We start from the raw sequence: 19,739 nt of genomic DNA on the forward strand, positions 1-19,739 counted from the left end.
AAAGGCATGGGAAAGTTATTACATGCGGAACAAAGTTTTCAGTAAAACTGACGTATTCCGATTCCAGCATTTGCGAATTCTGCGCAGAAATCTTCAACATTGCCACGAGAACTGGGTCATGGTGGACAAGAATCGCCATCAGAGGAAGTAAAACCGTTATCTCCGGCATTGTTTACATTAACAAATGATATGTATGAAATCCCTTTCATTTGAAGCACACACAACAGGTTTCTAACGAGCACTTTAAACACTGTAACTTACTAGTTAATACAGATCCGCGTGAGGACGTTGAGGACACTGGTGTCAGTTTTCATTCAAACATGTCCGCACGTACTAGTTAATACAGATCCGCGTGAGGACGTTGAGGACACTGGTGTCAGTTTTCATTCAAACAAAGTCCGCACGAGACGGAAAGGTCAAATTTTATCGAATCCACTGACCACCCTTATACATCGTATAGTAATAAATGGGTGATAATGTACTCGATTAAAAATTTTGAAGTGCTAACCCATAAGAAATATATTAGAAATAACATGTTTCCCAACATGTGAAAATACTGGCCCGAAATTTGCGTAGGTTATCTATCAGCCCAAAAACGCTGACAAATGTTTAGATATTGTCTAAGGAGAAATAAGGGGGAAAATTAACAATAATGCCATCAGCACAATAAACAATTTAAAAATCCTATAACACACACACACATACACGTTTTGGCTGCGTATGGTCTCCAGACAATTAGCACGAAAAATAGAGCACCTGAACCCGGAAAACAACGGTTTGGCTAGTATTGGCTAAAACTGACCTAGATTTACATAATTCATGCAGCTTGCATGAAGTTCAACATCTAATCTTAAGACCCCAAACTTTGTGGCTTAATCACTTGCACGGATATAAATTATTTCACATTTAATAACTAGTTAAATACATTCTTCTGCATGTTTAAACGTTTTTTTAAAAATATCTCTACTGCCAAGCGTTATTGGGGAAAATCACAAAATCATGCCCAAAGTATATTGCATACATTACGCATGTTACTAACATATAAATATATAGAGCAGAAAAAGCACTGTAGACATAGCTTCACACATACATATAACTCGGACAGTTGGCGGATAAATACATCTTACCAGCACAAAATATACCAAATTTTGACCACGTCGAGTGAAGAACAGCTACAGTCCTGGAGACTGGAGATACATTTAATATCAAGGTTATATAAACATTCTTTGCAGTTTTTGACTCGTATTTACTTACATAGGCGTGAACACCACGTCAAGTCTACTTTGTACTCTACCACTGTCCAGATCTACTGATGCTTTCCTGCATGAACACATTTTTACTTCCACACACAGAAAATTTCATTTTCACTTTTTGGGTTCATCTGTCTTCTAATGCTTAAAGGGTACAGAATCGACGCTGACTGTCTGATAGTGAAGATAAGATTCCCTGAGTTAAACCCTGCAACCATGGTCACGCTTGAATACATCTGCCATACCTATAATTCAGCTGAGGTTAGACACAGCCAGGTTTTGCCTATCTCTCACACCAGCCAATCAGAATCGATTCTGTATCTCTTTAAGTCTGTGTGTCAGTAAATTTACGGAGAAAGTTAAGCAGGGATTTTGGATGAAATTTGGAGCAGAGTTTTCTTTGGGCTTGGGAAAAATCCATCAAATTTTGGCGGTGATCCCGATCTGCACGGCGATCCATGATTTTTTTTAACTACACTCAAAAAATTAATCTGTTAATTTTAACAGAAAGCCTGTTGTCTGAGTGAGGCTAGCATACATTCTGCCATATGTGTGTTATATTTAACAGAACAATCTGCTGCAATAGCAGAATACATTCAAGCATCACTCAGACAACAGATTTTATGATAAATTTAACAGATTATTTTGTACGTTTCACCACTGCCAGATACAACAGCGCCATACACAGAAAGGCTATGTTTACCTTTTGACAATCATCGAGTTGTTTAAAACATTAATCAGCTTTGACAGAGGTCTGCGTTCTCGTAATGCCGTTCAGTTTTGAACTAATTTGTAAAACAATTTTCTCCCTTCCGGTCTTAAAACATAATCCTTGCAGCGTTCCTATTTGCCTGCGTAAAGTTTTGCAGTGGAAATTTTTGCTATGTATGAGGAGAAAGACTAGTATCACGAATATTTATAGCCTTTCTTTGGATATATCTATTTAGCTTTGGGTATCAGATGCTATCTGCTGTTATTTTTTTTTATAACATTTTATACTTTTTTATGGGATTTTAAGGTTTTATGTTCTCATTTTTATACCTGTTTTTTTTTTAATTGAAACACTACTGATGTACTCCCTGTAAAAATCTTTTTCCGTATAAGCCAATACAAGATCTTGATGCAATGACAAAACTAAACCAGTACCGGTATGAGATGTCAAAAATGTCTCCTTTTGGGTTATTAGTAGTCCATGTATGCACAACCCCTTCAAAGAAGCACTACCCCTTCAGAGGGGCACTACCGGTACCCCTTCGAAGGGGCACTACCGGTACCCCTTTAGAAAGGCACTCGCTTGTATTTTATGTTTACAACAACATTTATTCCAATCCCGTAATAAATGAAATAACCATTAAAGCAGTTTAAAGGCTTTCAAACGAAAACCGGATGGACACAATTCCTTAAAATTATAAGAACTGTCTGAAAGATATGATTTCTCACACTAATGATTTATATATACCTGTCTCTAGGACAGTTTCCGAGAGGCCTATCAATGCAGAAGAGCTCATACCTCTTCGAATTGGCACGCATAAAAATTCTGAAATACAAGGGAACCAACCGTGATCTCTGAAATCAAAATATAAATATGCTTCAAAGCATCAAAGACTGACGGCAAAACAGTACAACATTTGCTAAAACTGGCTAGATATTTGGGTCAACTACATCAATCACCCACAGGAACATGTACAGCTAAAAATCAACTCTACATAGCTTTCCAGTATTTACAAGTGTGCACCAAACATCAGTTGGGATCATATAACACAGTATAAACATATAACTGATTAACAACGTAATATAAACACTTCAGTATAATTACCCAAGTAAAAATCTCCTCAGATATACAACCGGAAAAAAAAGCCACTTCTGACAAACATCACAACATACAGCGCTTAAAAATAACAACCAGCAATAATTCCTTTTTTTCCCCCGAAAATATTAACAGTAAAATGTGCATATTCCTGATTAGATTGTTACCTGCGTAGTTCAACGCCCGTTCAACACAGCGTTTGAAGAAACTTTCAACCGTAGACATTTTCATACGCAAATTTGCTTTGTAGAACTGGATTCTGTAGTTTACCATCAAATCAAAGTCGCACAATAGTTACGACCCCATCCACAAACATCAGGGCCCCAACTATTTCAAAATACTCTCAATAAACAGATACTCCATGAACAGCCCTATTTGGTCAGTGCCAATCAATCATACTAAAGCTGAATACTGAAATCACAAAATGCCCATGGAAAATTATCAAGAAACTGATGCAATGTCAAAACGCATAATACAACAGCAAGAGTGTACCTGTCCTACCTGAAAATGTTGCAACATTAAGTTTGAACCCATGGGTCAACGACTTCGTAATAGCCAATTTGGCTCTTTTAGACATGCAAATTACCAAAGCCCTAAGAAACCCCACACAAATCTTATAGACGCTTTTCGCTCCTAGAATGCCATTATTTCAGTCCATGGTACTTTTGTTTATTCCATTTCGTTTCTAAATTCTGGGCATCCTAAAAGAACCCTAATCTGGGGTTCTTAACATGTCACATTTCCTTTAACATTACTACAAGTTTTAATACAATGCCAGTAATTAAAATGCTGGGCACAGGAGTTCAGAACTGTATTAAAACTCAAGCCCCTATTAACTTTAGTCCAGACTAAAGTGTCAAATTAGGATGAGACTGGTATTAAGTCTTAAGCCTGGCTTAACTTTAATACACTTTTGAACAACTTACCCCAGGTCTTCACAGTGACAACCTGGCTGCATAGCTTTACTCATTTCACCGAACATTGAATTCAGTTGATCTTGCATATATTATTGTAGATACAGTGCCATTTAAAGATGACCCATTTCGGCAAAACCAAATTGGGAAATTTTGGAACAAGGGTTCATCTAAACATCAGATTTAATTTCATTAAATTTCCCCTAAAATGTATTCCCAGATATCAGATTTAAGCTTGAGCAAGACATCAAACAATTTCTCCCAAATATTGTCAATCAAAGGAATTCTGACGTTCCACTTTTTTTTTGGTTTATTTCTTGCCCAAACATAATTTTGCTGGAATTAGACCCAGGGAGTGTACCTAGTGTTAAGTAGCCTTTAGCTATGTGCGTTTCATGTATCTACAACACATGTTGCCATGCTTACTTAGTTAAGTATGCTTCATGAAACCAGCCCCTGGTGTTACTTGGCAGATTGTAAATACTGTGCTCATTCATCAAAGATCCTTGCACTACACTGTTTTGCTGGCTTTGAGCAGAAGGGGGTCACCAGCCCTCTACAAAGGTAAGCAAATCTTGTAACTCATAAAACAGCAGCGCGCTCTACCTACTTGAATAACAATGTTAGAGTTGATTATTCATGGTGTTGGTATTGAAGTCAGTGGTATTGTTAGTTAAGTAGATAGAGGGTACTGCTGTTTTCTGGGTTACAAGATTTGGAGAGCCCCATCATAAGCCACTTCATAATAAATCCCGCCAGCAAACAAGTGCATAACATAAGTATCTTGAAGGTGCTGTATCAATACATAGATTAGAAAGTGAACTCAGAAAGAGTGGAGATATTTCACAAACCCTACTTGGTATAGTAAAACGAAAAGGTTGGAGATGAAAGTTGAGAAACCCAACTCAACTTTGCAGCTAGTAGTAAAACAGTAATACCACTGAAAGCATCTGAAACTGAAAAATTTGAACAGCTGTTAAAACCAGGTCTTATCTTGAAAAGGAGAGATGCTCTACGGCTTGTATTTAATCCATGGTTTCCAGCCAAGGAACTTTCTGATAAAACTGCATGGAACATAACTACAGCTACCAGTATTCAACACACATATAAACAGAGGGTGGTTTTACTTCAAATATTGAGGAAACAATGTCTGACACACAACCTTCATGTAACAATGCATCAATCTTCTGATTTTTCTTGGGACCTGCCCTATCTATATTGCACATGCATGTTGGTTTATCCTTGACACGTGGAGAATATCAGGAGGGAGCCACAAAAAAAAAAAAGAAAATCCACTTCCTGCGGGAGAGAGAGGGCAAGGCACAGGGGAAACACTCCAGCTGGCAGTGTGGGGGTAGCTGTCATCAGACAGGTCTGGTCTTCACCACCCATTCCGCGTTGGGGTTCACCCTGTACAACTCCAGCATGGACGTGTTGTTATCCAGACAACGCTCACCTGGAGGGAACAAAAAAATAGCTAATTACCCTGTTTCACCTAAAATTTGGTATGTAAATCTGAACCTTCAGAAACACATACAGGCCTTAACATGACACATGTTATGACAACAAGCTTTCTGCAGAAAAATTTACCTTTACAAAACAACTCTTCAATAAATAGCCCTATAAGGTGAGTGAATCAATCAAAATCAGGATCAATCAATCAGGATGAATCAATCAGGACAAATCAATCAGAATCAGGATCAATCAATCAGGATGAATCAATCAGAATCAGGATGAATCAATCAGAATCAGGATGAATAAATCAGGACGAATCAATCAGAATCAGGATGAATCAATCAGAATCAGGATGAATCAATCAGAATCAGGATGAATAAATCAGGACGAATCAATTAGAAGCAGGATGAATCAAACATGATGAATCAACTGGGTTCAGAATGAATCATTCAGAATCAAGCAAAAACAAAGTGAAAACTTCTAAATTTATGTTGAAATACAGTACATAGTTTGGCACGTTTACACCTATTAATATACATGTAGCCAATGATTCTGTTATTTACTACTTAAATTGCCTATAAATCGCCATATTTGAGAATTTTTCACTTTAATATACATGTATAGGATGGCTGTCAGATTCACTGGTGCTTTTTCATTACAGTTTGCATAGAGGATGGGCACAGAGGATGAGCATACAGGATGGGCATACAGGATGAGCATACAGGATGAGCATACAGATGGCATACAGGATGGGCATACAGGATGAGTATACAGGATGGGCATACAGGATGAACATACAGGATGAGCATACAGGATGAGCATATAGGATGGGCATACAGGATGGGCATACAGGATGAGCATACAGGATGGGCATACAGGATGAACATACAGGATGGACATACAGGATGAACATACAGGATGAGCATACGGGATGGGCATACAGGATGAGCATACAGCCTGATAAACTTCACAGGTACAACATCATATAAAAGCCCCAGTCCTGGCAGCTGGTGACACAGTACACCATTACTAAACATGCTGGATATAAAACACTATCAGGAACATACCAATATTGCCTCCTATCTCGAAGAGGTAAGCATTGTCCTCAGCAAAAGTGGCATTGTCTGGGTTTGAAAACGCCTTGTGGCTTCTGTCTGCTTTAGACCTAGAAATCACAAAATAACAACGACTAGTGAATAACTTTCACATAGTCCAACATGTCCTGCTGACATAACTTCAAAATTTGAAATAAAGTAATAAAAAAATTAATTCATAGCCAAGTATCACTTTCACAATGTCCGTTCTTAAAATCTTTTTGTTAACCATTTATACACGACTGCTTTTAGTGCCAACAACAAGCTCATGGCTTAGATGAGGTCACCAAATCGAATCCAGTTACCCCGTCTTGCACCTGGCAAAGTACATGTCCCTGCTCATGAAAGTTCTTTTGCTTAACGGGATACAGAAATGGCGCTGATTGGCTGACAGTGGAGACTTCCCTGGGTTAATTAAACCTTGCAGTCTTGGTCACGCTTGAATGAATGTACCATACCTAAAATTCAGCTTAGGCAAGGCATAGCCTCCATTAGCCTATCTCTCACACCAGCCAATCAGAATCGATTCTGTATCCCTTTAAGCAATATAATATTATACTTATGAAGTGTTTGGCTGACTTCCTCTCCGGCCATAAGTGGGAAGGTGTGGCAAAAACCTGCGGATGGTTGTGGGTTTCCACCAGGCTCCTCCTGTGAAATATTCTTGAGTATGGCATAAAACACCAATGAAATAAATAAAAAAAAAATAAATAAACACGATGACATGCATGTAAAATTGTTCACACTTCACTTCTACATTTACCTATGCACACAGGTACCCTAAGTGTGTTTGATCAACTTGATCCTGATGATGTTTACACATGGGATTTTGTCACCCTAGTCTTTGTGTTAACTCCATTCAGACGAACTACTGAATATTTAAAGCCACATTCGGTCAGGAAATAAACTTACGATGAGGAAGAATTGTCTGTCTGCCACGTGGGACTGTAGTTGTCATGGCGACGGAATTTTGCGACAATGTCTCCCGCTGTTGTTGTGCTGTCCAACTGTACGGCGGCGCAGCTCTTTGTGAGGTTGGGCGCCTGCACCCGAATAACGCCCTCGTGGAAATCTGATTCGTGGGCAATCGCTGGCTTCCTGTACAAGTCTGATTTGTCTTTCTTTCCCAGAAATTTCATGATCTAAACAAAAAATTGTTTTACATGACATCATGAAAACATCCCTACGCACAAAAAAGAATAAGACATTTTTCCCAATCAGCCATTATAACCGTATAGATTAACTTTGTCATGAAAAAAAGGTTCCGGATATGGAAAAAAGTTTCAATATGCAAATAAAGCTTTCACGACATAAACAAAACTTTCATGATATGAACACAATGCTAAACATCTGAATAAATGTTAGGATATGAATAAAATTTTCATGATAGAAATAACTTTCATAATATGAAAACAAAACATAAAATATGAATAAAATATTAACCAAATGAACAAAATTTTCATGATAAAAATAAAAAAGTGATATGAATAAATCTTTTAAAATATGAATAAAACTTTTATGATATGAAAGAAAATCTTAATTAAAAAAATAATGAATCATTCAGCCATTTTTTCCAATGAATTAAAGTTCTTTGCAGATTTTAACACTATTCCCACATGCTATCACGTGAACAATCATACATTTCATTACACCTATTCATACGCATTAATTTAATGTTAAGTTAATGACGAATCAGCATTTATACCATGAATATGACACCAATGCCATGTTATTTTATCAGATTACATGAACCCTACGGTTATACATGCCAACATTATTTCATACACATGAATATTCATAGGTAATATTCATGAGATCAGTCAGACTTTTCACCACCATGCTAATAACGTCATCGTTATTCTTTCAAATGAACCATATTTGATTATAATAGCATGCATGCAATGACACCATTCCCAAATTATGTTATGATATGCATATATACGTATATGTATCAGACAGAGATTATCTTATCTAAGTAAATAATCTAAGAAGATAAGATAAACTAAGAATCTCAGTTTGTACGTGAAACCATTAAAGCAGCATATATTATTTAATGGCTAATCTCAAATACCATGTATCTCCTAGAAATTTGACCTCAGATATTGTGCATGTTTTGGAATATTTGAGTCATTTATTTATTTGATTGGAGTTTTAGACTGCACTCAAGAATATTTCATTTTATCTAAAATGCTGGCCAGCATTATGGTGGGAAGTAACTGGGCGTGCAGAGCCCGGGGGAAACCCATGACCATCTGCAGGTTGCTGTCAGACCCTCCATTGAGGCTTGTGGGTCATTGTGTTGCGCTTGCATGCTAACCACTCAGCCATTGTAGGCCTCGTCTTCCAGAGTAAAAGAATCAAATTCTGAACTGAAGAAAGGCTGATATAACCCACAAACCATGGAAATATTATATAAAACATCCAGCCGATTATTTTCAAAACTTTATTACAGACACATCATCACCAAACACCGTATAAACTCTGTGCATCGTTAAAAGTGTCAGCAGTGGAAACTATAAACCCCATCATTCCTCACTCTAACCAATAAATGAAAATGACATGGTCAGCACTTTGCTGTATAGGAAATGAATTTCATGCTACAGCTATAAGTGCATGTGTCATCTTTTATCTAAGTATGTCCTCCATTCATAAACACTCCTCAACTCTCTCACAGAAATTCACCTGTCTATTTCCGGATTATATGTGCACTTTCCCGTAATAAACTTTTGATTTAAGATGATCTGATTCAGATATTACTGACGAAATGGGAATGCCACAGATGTACATTTTTTACTTTTCCCAATAGAATTCCTACTGGGCATGATAACACTGTGCTGTGCTACAAACCACTACATTAAACATGTCCTTTGTTCAATTTCAAGGTCATTCATATTTATAAGCCATTTCTATTCTGGTCATTACCTTTGAGTGAAATAAATACAGAGCACATCAATGAGGAATTGAAAAATATGCATAGTTAATTTAAATTTAAATATTCTTGACATAACGCCATGATCGTTAACACAGAAATCAGCTGGCGGCATAAAAGGAATATTAGAATTGTCTCTTATGTAAGAGAACTGTCTCTTAGGTAAGAGAATTGTCTCTTAGGTAAGAGAATTGTCTATTACGTAAGACTTTACAGAGCACTATTAGCAGTGTAATAAAGCCATAAGTTCTACTGATAATAGAGTGTATACACTGAAAACTACAAAATCAAAACCTTAAAATGAGCAAAATCTTCTCACAATTTTTAAGTTCATGTTCATCGTAATTAAATCTAGGAATTATAGCTATTATAAAAATGAATGTGTCTCATTAGCATAGATGTAAATGTAGCATGTCAACAGCTGTTAAAGCACATGTATTTCTACAGTTCACTATATTCCAAATTAAATACATGGAGGTAAAATATTTATTCATTTATTTACTTGGATTAATGGAATAATAACCATACTGACATATTTAGGCATTCGCCTTCTTTTCCTGATGTTCACCAGAAGGAAGGAATTTTTGAGAACATTATTTCAGTAATCTTTTACTCATGGGTTAAAAGAGTTATTACAACATTCAGTGTTGTGATTAAAGTTGAAAAAACTTCCTTTGACATCGAAGTTCCTGAAGTCTGATAGTATCCACAAAGCCCACCTCAGAATTCAAAGGTTTAAACGGCTTTAACTCTCTTCACAAAAATATAAACAAAAATTTAAAAAAAGTATATTTATATATAGTTTTATGTGATGAACCTAACTTCATATTTAAGCTTTCTTTAATTTTAAAGTTGGAGTAATTGACCCTACAGTCATTGTCCAAATACAAGCACTTCTGTCAAACAACAATTCTGTCCAAATGCTTGATTGGTTCACCTCAACTATTCTATGTATTAATAATGCCAAGCCATAATAACGCCTAGCTCACGACTTGCACGCTAGTTTACTGCTGCAGTAGTAACTATGTAACTACTATGTAACTATGGTAACTAGTAACCATAAATCTGAAAATCTCCATCCACATTTCTAACAGCCATCAACATTTCAAATTCAAACGTAAATCAAGACAAAAGATATAAAATACTGTTTATTATGGTGATTCATTTTTGATGACTCTGGGCTGTTGAAAGCATTTTCGATTACTGCACACTTAAAGAATTTTTGATGACTCTCCACTCTTAAAGCATTCGTTAATATAGCTCTGAGCAAAGAGTCTTGTACCCTGTAACCCTCTCCTTAAATCCCACTGAACAAATCCATCTCCAGCAAGCCGCAAACTTAAAGTCTGCGACTGTACCCAGTGCTCCAAGCATACATCAATGCAGTTCTTTATTCCGTCCTTTAACAGTGACTACTACCACCATGGTATCTAACCACCCCCCTCCCCGCTCCCCCTGCCTGTGGCTAAACCCGACGGTGGAGTGCACGATTCTCTGCTCAAGACGTACTTGATGGACATCTCCTTGACTGGCCACTTGACAAATGAACCTGTAAACTTCTCCATCTTGTACAGTCCATGTACATGTATACTGTAAATCATCAACATTTTCGACCTCTATAAAAGCACTTTTTTTCAGTGGAACACGATATGTGTACAATTATTATGAAATTCACAATAAAATGATTTGACGGTGTCACTAAAGATGCAAGCTTCAAGAAACTCTGCAGATTATTTCTCTTCTCACTATAGTTCTCTCGGAATGTTTCAAAACACTGATTGTAAATGTGATTGAAAAGGTTGAAGAATTTTGGTATATAGTATGATGCACTAACATGGACAGTGTCATCACACTGCAGGCAGCCATGTACTAATGTACTTATTAACCCCATTCAATTTATTTATCTGATTGGCGTTTTTTGCCATACTCAAAAATATTTCACTTATACCACAGCGGCCATCATTATGGTGGGAGGAAACTCAGCAGAGCCCAGTGGAAACCCATGACCATCCGCAGGTTGCCGAAAGATCTTCCCACATATGGCCCGCAAGAAAGCCAGCATGAGCTGGGCTTGAACTCACACCAATCGCATTGGTGAGAGACCTAATCAATTTATAACCATCAGATTACTGAGATGCCATGAGACAACGCAAAGAATATTCAAAAGTATGGCCATAACGAAAGGTCAGCTAATTAACCTGTATCATTTTGGCCAGTTCATGTCAGTACCACAGATACCTGACCATTGACCACTGAGGTAACAGACTTCTGAGGACATGTTGAAGAAATCCCCACTGGACTAAATTCCAAAACTACTGAAAATCTTCAACCTTTTTGACTTCTAAAGCACCTTTTTCAGAGGAATTTATATTATGAAAATATTGCCCAAAATTATTTGTTTATGTCAATGAAGGTGCAGTCTTCATAAAACTGTGCCAATTATTTCTTTATACCCCAAGTTTCTCTCAGAATGTTTCAAAATATTGGCTACAGCAGTAAATGAAAAGGGTGAAGAAACAGGGTAATCTCCCTTATACAAAAGAAAATGTGTGAAATTGGCTGCAACTGGACAGAATTACCAGGCAAAACCAGTTTAATTCGGATTACAATTTCACTTCTTTATAAACTGACAGCTAATATTCCAGCTTATCTGGTTTTTCCCCCCAACCATAAATCTAACAATCATCGTAAATATTCACATTATACTGATCCATGAAAACATAGTGTGACAAACTATAATCTCCCCACATCCTCAAATACGTCGTCTTCAAACAGAGACCACAAATACATACATGTACACGCATGTGTGCCAGGCTCTACAGGTAAACTGTTGAGGGGATGGGTTCTGAAATTTCCAGCAAAGAAGGGATGGTGTTCGAAAATATTATCTATAATGGGTCAATGAGCTAAAATATTTAACCATTATGGGAACGGGCTCAAAAATGTCCAGGCAATATGGGAATATGGTCTGAAGAATCTAGCCATTATGGGAATGGGTTCAGACATATCCAGGCAATATGGGAATATGGCCTGAAGTATCTAGCCATTATGGGAATGTGCTCAGAAATATCCAGGCAATATGGGAATATGGCCTGAAGTATCTAGCCATTATGGGAATGTGCTCAGAAATATCCAGGCAATATGGGAATATGGCCTGAAGTATCTAGCCATTATGGGAATGGGCTCAGAAATATCCGGGCAATATGGGAATATGGTCTGAAGTATCTAGCAATTATGGGAATGGACTCAGATATATCCAGGCAATATGGGATTATGGCCTTAAATATCTAGCCATTATGGGAATTGGCCCAGAAATACCCGGGCAATATGGGAATATGCTCTGAAGTATCTAGACATTATGGGAATGGGCTCAGACATATCCGGGCAATATGGGATTATGCTCTTAAGTATCTAGCCATTATGGGAATTGGCCCAGAAATATCCGGGCAATATGGGAATATGGTCTGAAGTATCTAGACATTATGGGAATGGGCTCAGACATATCCAGGCAATATGGGAATATGGCCTGAAATATCTAGCCATTATGGGAATGGGCTCAGACATATCCAGGCAATATGGGAATATGGCTTGAAGTATCTAGCCATCATGGGAATGGGCTCAAAAATATCCAGGCAATATGGGAATATGGTCTGAAATATCTAGCCATTATGGGAATGGGCTCAGACATATCCAGGCAATATGGGAATATGGCTTGAAGTATCTAGCCATCATGGGAATGAGTTCCGAAATATCCAGGCAATATGGGAATATGGTCTAAAGTATCTAACCATTATGGGAATGGGCTCAGACACACCCAGGCAATATGGGAATATGGTCTAAAGTATCTAACCATCATGGGAATGGGCTCAGAAATGTCCAGGCAATATGGGAATATGGTCTGAAATATCTAGCCATTATGGGAATGGGTTCAGACATATCCAGGCAATATGGGAATATGGCCTGAACTATCTAGCCATTATGGGAATGGACTCAGACATATCCAGGCAATATGGGAATATGATCTGGAGAATCTAGCCACCATGGAAATGGGCTCAGACATATCCAGGCAATATGGGAATATAATCTGAAGTATCTAGCCATCATGGGAATGGGCTCAGACATATCCAGGCAATATGGGAATATGCTCTGAAGTGTCTAGCCATTATGGGAATGTGCTCAGACATATCCGGGCAATATGGGAATATGCTCTGAAGTATCTAGCCATTATGGGAATGGGCTCAGAAATATCCGACAATATGGGAATATGCTCTAAAGTATCTAGACATTATGGGAATGGGCTCAGACATATCCAGGCAATATGGGAATATGGTCTGAAGTATCTAACCATTATGGGAATGGGCTCACACATATCCAGGCAATATGGGAATATGGCCTGAAATATCTAGCCATTATGGGAATGGACTCAGATATATCCGGGCAATATGGGAATATGGTCTGAAATATCTAGCCATTATGGGAATGGACTCAGAAATATCCGGGCAATATGGGAATATGGTCTGAAATATCTAGCCATTATGGGAATGGACTCAGAAATATCCGGGCAATATGGGAATATGCTCTTAAGTATCTAACCATTATGGGAATGGGCTCAGAAATATCCGGGCAATATGGGAATATGCTCTTAAGTATCTAACCATTATGGGAATGGGCTCAGACATATCCGGGCAATATGGGAATATGGTCTGAAGTATCTAGCCATTATGGGAATGGGCTCAGACATATCCGGGCAATATGGGAATATGCTCTGAAGTATCTAACCATTATGGGAATGGGCTCAGACATATCCGGGCAATATGGGAATATGGTCTGAAGTATCTAACCATTATGGGAATGGGCTCAGACATATCCGGGCAATATGGGAATATGCTCTGAAGTATCTAACCATTATGGGAATGGGCTCAGAAATATCCGGGCAATATGGGAATATGGTCTGAAGTATCTAACCATTATGGGAATGGACTCAGAAATATCCGGGCAATATGGGAATATGGTCTGAAATATCTAGCCATTATGGGAATGGACTCAGAAATATCCGGGCAATATGGGAATATGCTCTTAAGTATCTAACCATTATGGGAATGGGCTCAGACATATCCGGGCAATATGGGAATATGCTCTGAAGTATCTAACCATTATGGGAATGGGCTCAGAAATATCCGGGCAATATGGGAATATGGTCTGAAGTATCTAACCATTATGGGAATGGGCTCAGACATATCCAGGTAATATGGGATTATGGCCTTAAATATCTAGCCATTATGGGAATGGGCTCAGACATATCCGGGCAATATGGGAATATGCTCTGAAGTATCTAACCATTATGGGAATGGGTTCAGACATATCCAGGCAATATGGGAATATGCTCTGAAGTATCTAACCATTATGGGAATGGGCTCAGAAATATCCGGGCAATATGGGAATATGCTCTGAAGTATCTAGCCATTATGGGAATGGGCTCAGAAATATCCGGGCAATATGGGAATATGCTCTTAAGTATCTAACCATTATGGGAATGGACTCAGATATATCCGGGCAATATGGGAATATGCTCTGAAGTATCTAACCATTATGGGAATGGGCTCAAAAATATCCAGGCAATATGGGAATATGCTCTGAAGAATCTAGACATTACGGGAATGGGCTCAGACATATCCAGGCAATATGGGAATATGCTCTGAAGTATCTAGCCATTATGGGAATAGGCTCAAAAATATCCAGGCAATATGGGAATATGCTCTAAAGTATCTAGCCATTATGGGAATAGGCTCAAAAATATCCGGGCAATATGGGAATATGCTCTTAAGTATCTAACCATTATGGGAATGGGCTCAGACATATCCAGGCAATATGGGAATATGGTCTGGAGTATCTAGCCATTATGGGAATGGGCTCTGAAATATCTAGAGATTAAAGGAATGTGTTCTGAAATATCAAGCTACAGTGATCATTATATAATTATTATGAAAATGATTTCTGAAATATTTAGCCATTATGGGAATGGGTTCTGAAATATTTAGCCATTATGGGAATGGGTTATGAAATATCTAGGCATTATGAGAATGGGTTCCGAAATATCTAGCCTTTATGAGAATGATTTCTGAAATATTTAGCCATTATGGGAACGGGTTCTGAAATATCTAGCCATTATGGGAATGGGTTCTGAAATATCTAGCCATTATGAGAATGGGTTATGAAATATCTAGGCATTATGAGAATGGGTTCCGAAATATCTAGCCATTATGAGAATGGGTTCCGAAATATCTAGCCATTATGGGAACGGGTTCTGAAATATCTAGCCATTATGAGAATGGGTCCTGAAATATCTAGCCATTATGAGAATGGGTTCCGAAATATCTAGCCATTATGGGAATGGGTTCTGAAATATCTAGCCATTATGAGAATGGGTCCTGAAATATCTAGCCATTATGAGAATGGGTTATGAAATATCTAGGCATTATGGGAATGGCTTATGAAATATCTAGCCATTATGGGAATGAGTTCTGAAATATCTAGCCATTATGGGAATGGGTTCTGAAATATCTAGCCATTATGAGAATGGGTCCTGAAATACCTAGCCATTATGGGAATGGGTTCTGAAATATCTAGCCATTATGAGAACAGGTTATGAAATATCTAGCCATTATGGGAATGAGTTCTGAAATATCTAGCCATTATGGGAATGGGTTCTGAAATATCTAGCCATTATGAGAATGGGTTCCGAAATACCTAGCCATTATGGGAATGGGTTCTGAAATATCTAGCCATTATGGGAGTAAGTTCTGAAAAATCTAGACAGAGTGGAATTGGTTCTGAAATATTTACCCATTTACATGGGAATGATTTCAAAAATAGATTCTAAAATATTTGGCTATAGTTATGGGAATGTCTTGTGATCAAATCTAGCCATTATGGGAGTAAGTTCCGAACAATATAGTCAATGTTGGAATGGGTTCTCAAATACCTAGTCACTGTGACAAATTTCTGATTTTCAAACAAATCAAACAAGTGGGTAAAACGTTCAACATTTCAACACCGATTGCCTTAGTGGTCTAAGCAGACCAAGGGGAGTAACTGCTAAATATGCATAGTAAAAAATTATTGACCAATGAGAATTATCTCCCTTTAGTTTGCTATTTTAGCTCCATCTCGCACTACAATCATTTCGCCTGAAATGTTTACGTTTTCATCTTTTTCCACAGATCATAGATTTTTACTAGCTTATGCCTGCACTACACATAAAAGCTCATCACTGTAAGTAAAGCTCCGGGATGCATTTAACATAAACTGTAAAACACCTAGTTATAGTATACAGTAACATGGAATATTTATTATACAGAAACAGTTTTGGCAAATGAATTTTTTTTTTTTTTTTTTTGATTGGTGTTTTACGCTGTACTCAAGAATATTTCACTTATATGACGGCGGCCAGCATTATGGTGGGAGGAAACCGGGCAGAGCCCGGGTGAAACCCACGACCATCCGCAGGGTGCTGACAGACCTTCCCACGTACGGCAGGAGAGGAAGCCAGCATGAGCTGGACTTGAACTCACAGCCACCACATTGGTGAGAGACTCCTGTGTCATTACGCTGTGCTAGCGCGCTAACCGACTGAGCCACGGAGGCCACAACATTGATTAATGAAGTGATGCTAATTTTAGACGATTCTAAAGCCTACAGCTAGTTCTAATCAGTGCTCATTATCACCACCAACTGTAAACTATATCAATATCTAAGCGTTAAAAGGAAATTAAAACGTCACCCCCAGTGTTAGTAGCCTATTTATATACACACATATATACATATATATATATATATATATATATATATATACACACAATCAATCGATCAGGTACAATACAATATGTATGAAGACAAATATCAAATCCACCCGTGTTAGTGGTATGGCTATAGACACCCCTGTAAATGAAATAGACCATTCCAATGAAGCAGTGTTACAATGCAATATCAGCAGCCTGTTGCATTATTCACTAGAGGGGTTAAGATGTGTCGATCTAGTACTCTATAGACAACAGAAAACAATGGCACCGCTAACAGAGATGTATCACCTGGATTCTGTGTGAGTGAAACTGATGGTCGAAATGAAAACAGTTAATGGTTATTAATACCAAAGTGTGCGTTCCATTTTATCCCGGTGACCTTTCCAGAATGCCAGTGTGAACTTAAAATGTTGGGTGTGCAAAAATGAAATGTTTAAACCTGCACCACAAAAATATGTGAAAAAATGTAAGTGCAGTTTTTAAAGGTAAACATACAAAATGACATCAAGGTCAGATGAAAGAGTGCGAAAAGTTAGTGGGCCCGCTTGCACAAACCCTTTTTAACGTTACGAGCACATAACTACCACTGTAACCAGCTTTGTAACCATTACGTCACCATGTTGCTTACAAGCTTGTAACTTTAAGTGCAATTCGTGCAAGTACAAATATTTATCCCATTTTTTCTCTAAAGAGAAAAATACGCTGGAAAATAATTTTTGTATGGTGGGTATTTGGGACCACCTCTTGGCAAATACAGTCTTTGCGTTATAATGTTATGAATGAGAATGTAACAAATGTATAATAAATATATTTGTAATAGAATTTGATCTTTTCAGTTAACAAATGTGTTAAACCGGGAACTTGATCTTATTTATATTTTTAATATATTTACAAATATTATATAACACAGATTAAATGCATATGTTTGGATATAAACAAATTTACATTCAAATAAATTTATGAAAGTATTATAAGTTTTCCGGCTTTTTCATCTGACCTTAAATGTAACAAGTTTATGTTTTTTTCTCATTTAAGCTAAAAGCAGAGCCGATGCACCCTTAAAAATCAACATGTGGCCTCATGTGGACATGATAAATGGTCTGTATCAGACTGAATGGATATCAGAGTTGTCATGAGTGGACATGATAAAGGGTCTGTATCAGACTGAATGGATATCTGATTTGTCATGAGTGGACATGAAAAAGGGTCTGTATCAGACTGAAATGATATCTGGTTTGTCATGAGTAGACATGATAAAGGGCCTGTGTCAGACTGAATGGATATCGGAGTTGTCATGAGTGGACATGATAAAGGGTCTGTATCAGACTGAATGGATATCAGAGTTGTCATGAGTGGACATGATAAAGGGTCTGATTCAGACTGAAATGATATCGGAGTTGTCATGAGTGGACATGATAAAGGGTTTGTATCAGACTGAAATGATATCTGGTTTGTCATGAGTAGACATGATAAAGGGTCTGTATCAGACTGAATGGATATCGGAGTTGTCATGAGTGGACATGATAAAGGGTTTGTATCAGACTGAAATGATATCGGAGTTGTCATGAGTGGACATGATAAAGGGTCTGTATCAGACTGAATGGATATCGGAGTTGTCATGAGTGGACATGATAAAGGGTCTGTATCAGACTGAAATGATATCAGAGTTGTCATGAGTAGACATGATAAAGGGTCTGTATCAGACTGAATGGATATCAGAGTTGTCATGAGTGGACATGATAAAGGGTTTGTATCAGACTGAATGGATATCGGAGTTGTCATGAGTGGACATGATAAAGGGTCTGTATCAGACTGAAATGATATCAGAGTTGTCATGAGTAGACATGATAAAGGGTCTGTATCAGACTGAATGGATATCGGAGTTGTCATGAGTGGACATGATAAAGGGTCTGTATCAGACTGAAATGATATCTGGTTTGTCATGAGTGAACATGATAAAGGGTTTGTATCAGACTGAATGGATATCAGAGTTGTCATGAGTGGACATGATAAAGGGTTTGTATCAGACTGAATGGATATCGGAGTTGTCAAGTGACTGACCAACCAGGATTATCCACGTATTATCCCTACTCCACTGGTTTTATCAATTTGTGCTCAGAGGTTCAGTTATTTTCACATGTTAAGAGCAAAAATACTCAGAGAATTTAAATACGCCGAACATAAATCATTTCAAATCAGACACAGATTTCATGTATTAATTTGACTGATGTTTTACGCCGTACTCAAGAACATTTCACTCATATGACAACAGCCAGCATTATGGTGGGAGGAAACCCACAACCATCCACAGGTTGCTGACAGAGGTACCCATGTACAGCCGGACACAAACTGACTTTTTGTGCATATGGATAGAAAATAGTGCCTTTCCTGTTTTGACAGATGACAAGGAAAATTTATTTTCCTCATCTTCTTCGCGTACATACAATTTTCCTTCAACGTCAGGTGTGCAGGGACAAAAACAAGCAGGTGA

General features: G+C 37.7%; 1 protein-coding gene across 1 annotated transcript in view; it reads right to left on the bottom strand.

Moving 5' to 3' along the window:
- Positions 1–435: 435 nt before the first annotated feature.
- Positions 436–19,739, bottom strand: part of LOC135463673 (rho GTPase-activating protein 18-like) — a 63,063-nt gene continuing 43,759 nt past the window's right edge. Inside the window, exons 15-17 of the mRNA XM_064741053.1 lie at positions 7,433–7,662; positions 6,494–6,591; positions 436–5,427 (exon numbers count right to left, since the gene is read on the bottom strand). Of these exons, the coding sequence (XP_064597123.1) occupies positions 5,336–5,427; positions 6,494–6,591; positions 7,433–7,662 (420 nt within the window). The 3' untranslated portion in view covers positions 436–5,335. The remainder of the gene's footprint in view (positions 5,428–6,493; positions 6,592–7,432; positions 7,663–19,739) is intronic.

The sequence above is a fragment of the Liolophura sinensis genome, chromosome 3, assembly GCF_032854445.1.
Source record: "Liolophura sinensis isolate JHLJ2023 chromosome 3, CUHK_Ljap_v2, whole genome shotgun sequence".
NCBI lineage: Eukaryota > Metazoa > Mollusca > Polyplacophora > Chitonida > Chitonidae > Liolophura > Liolophura sinensis.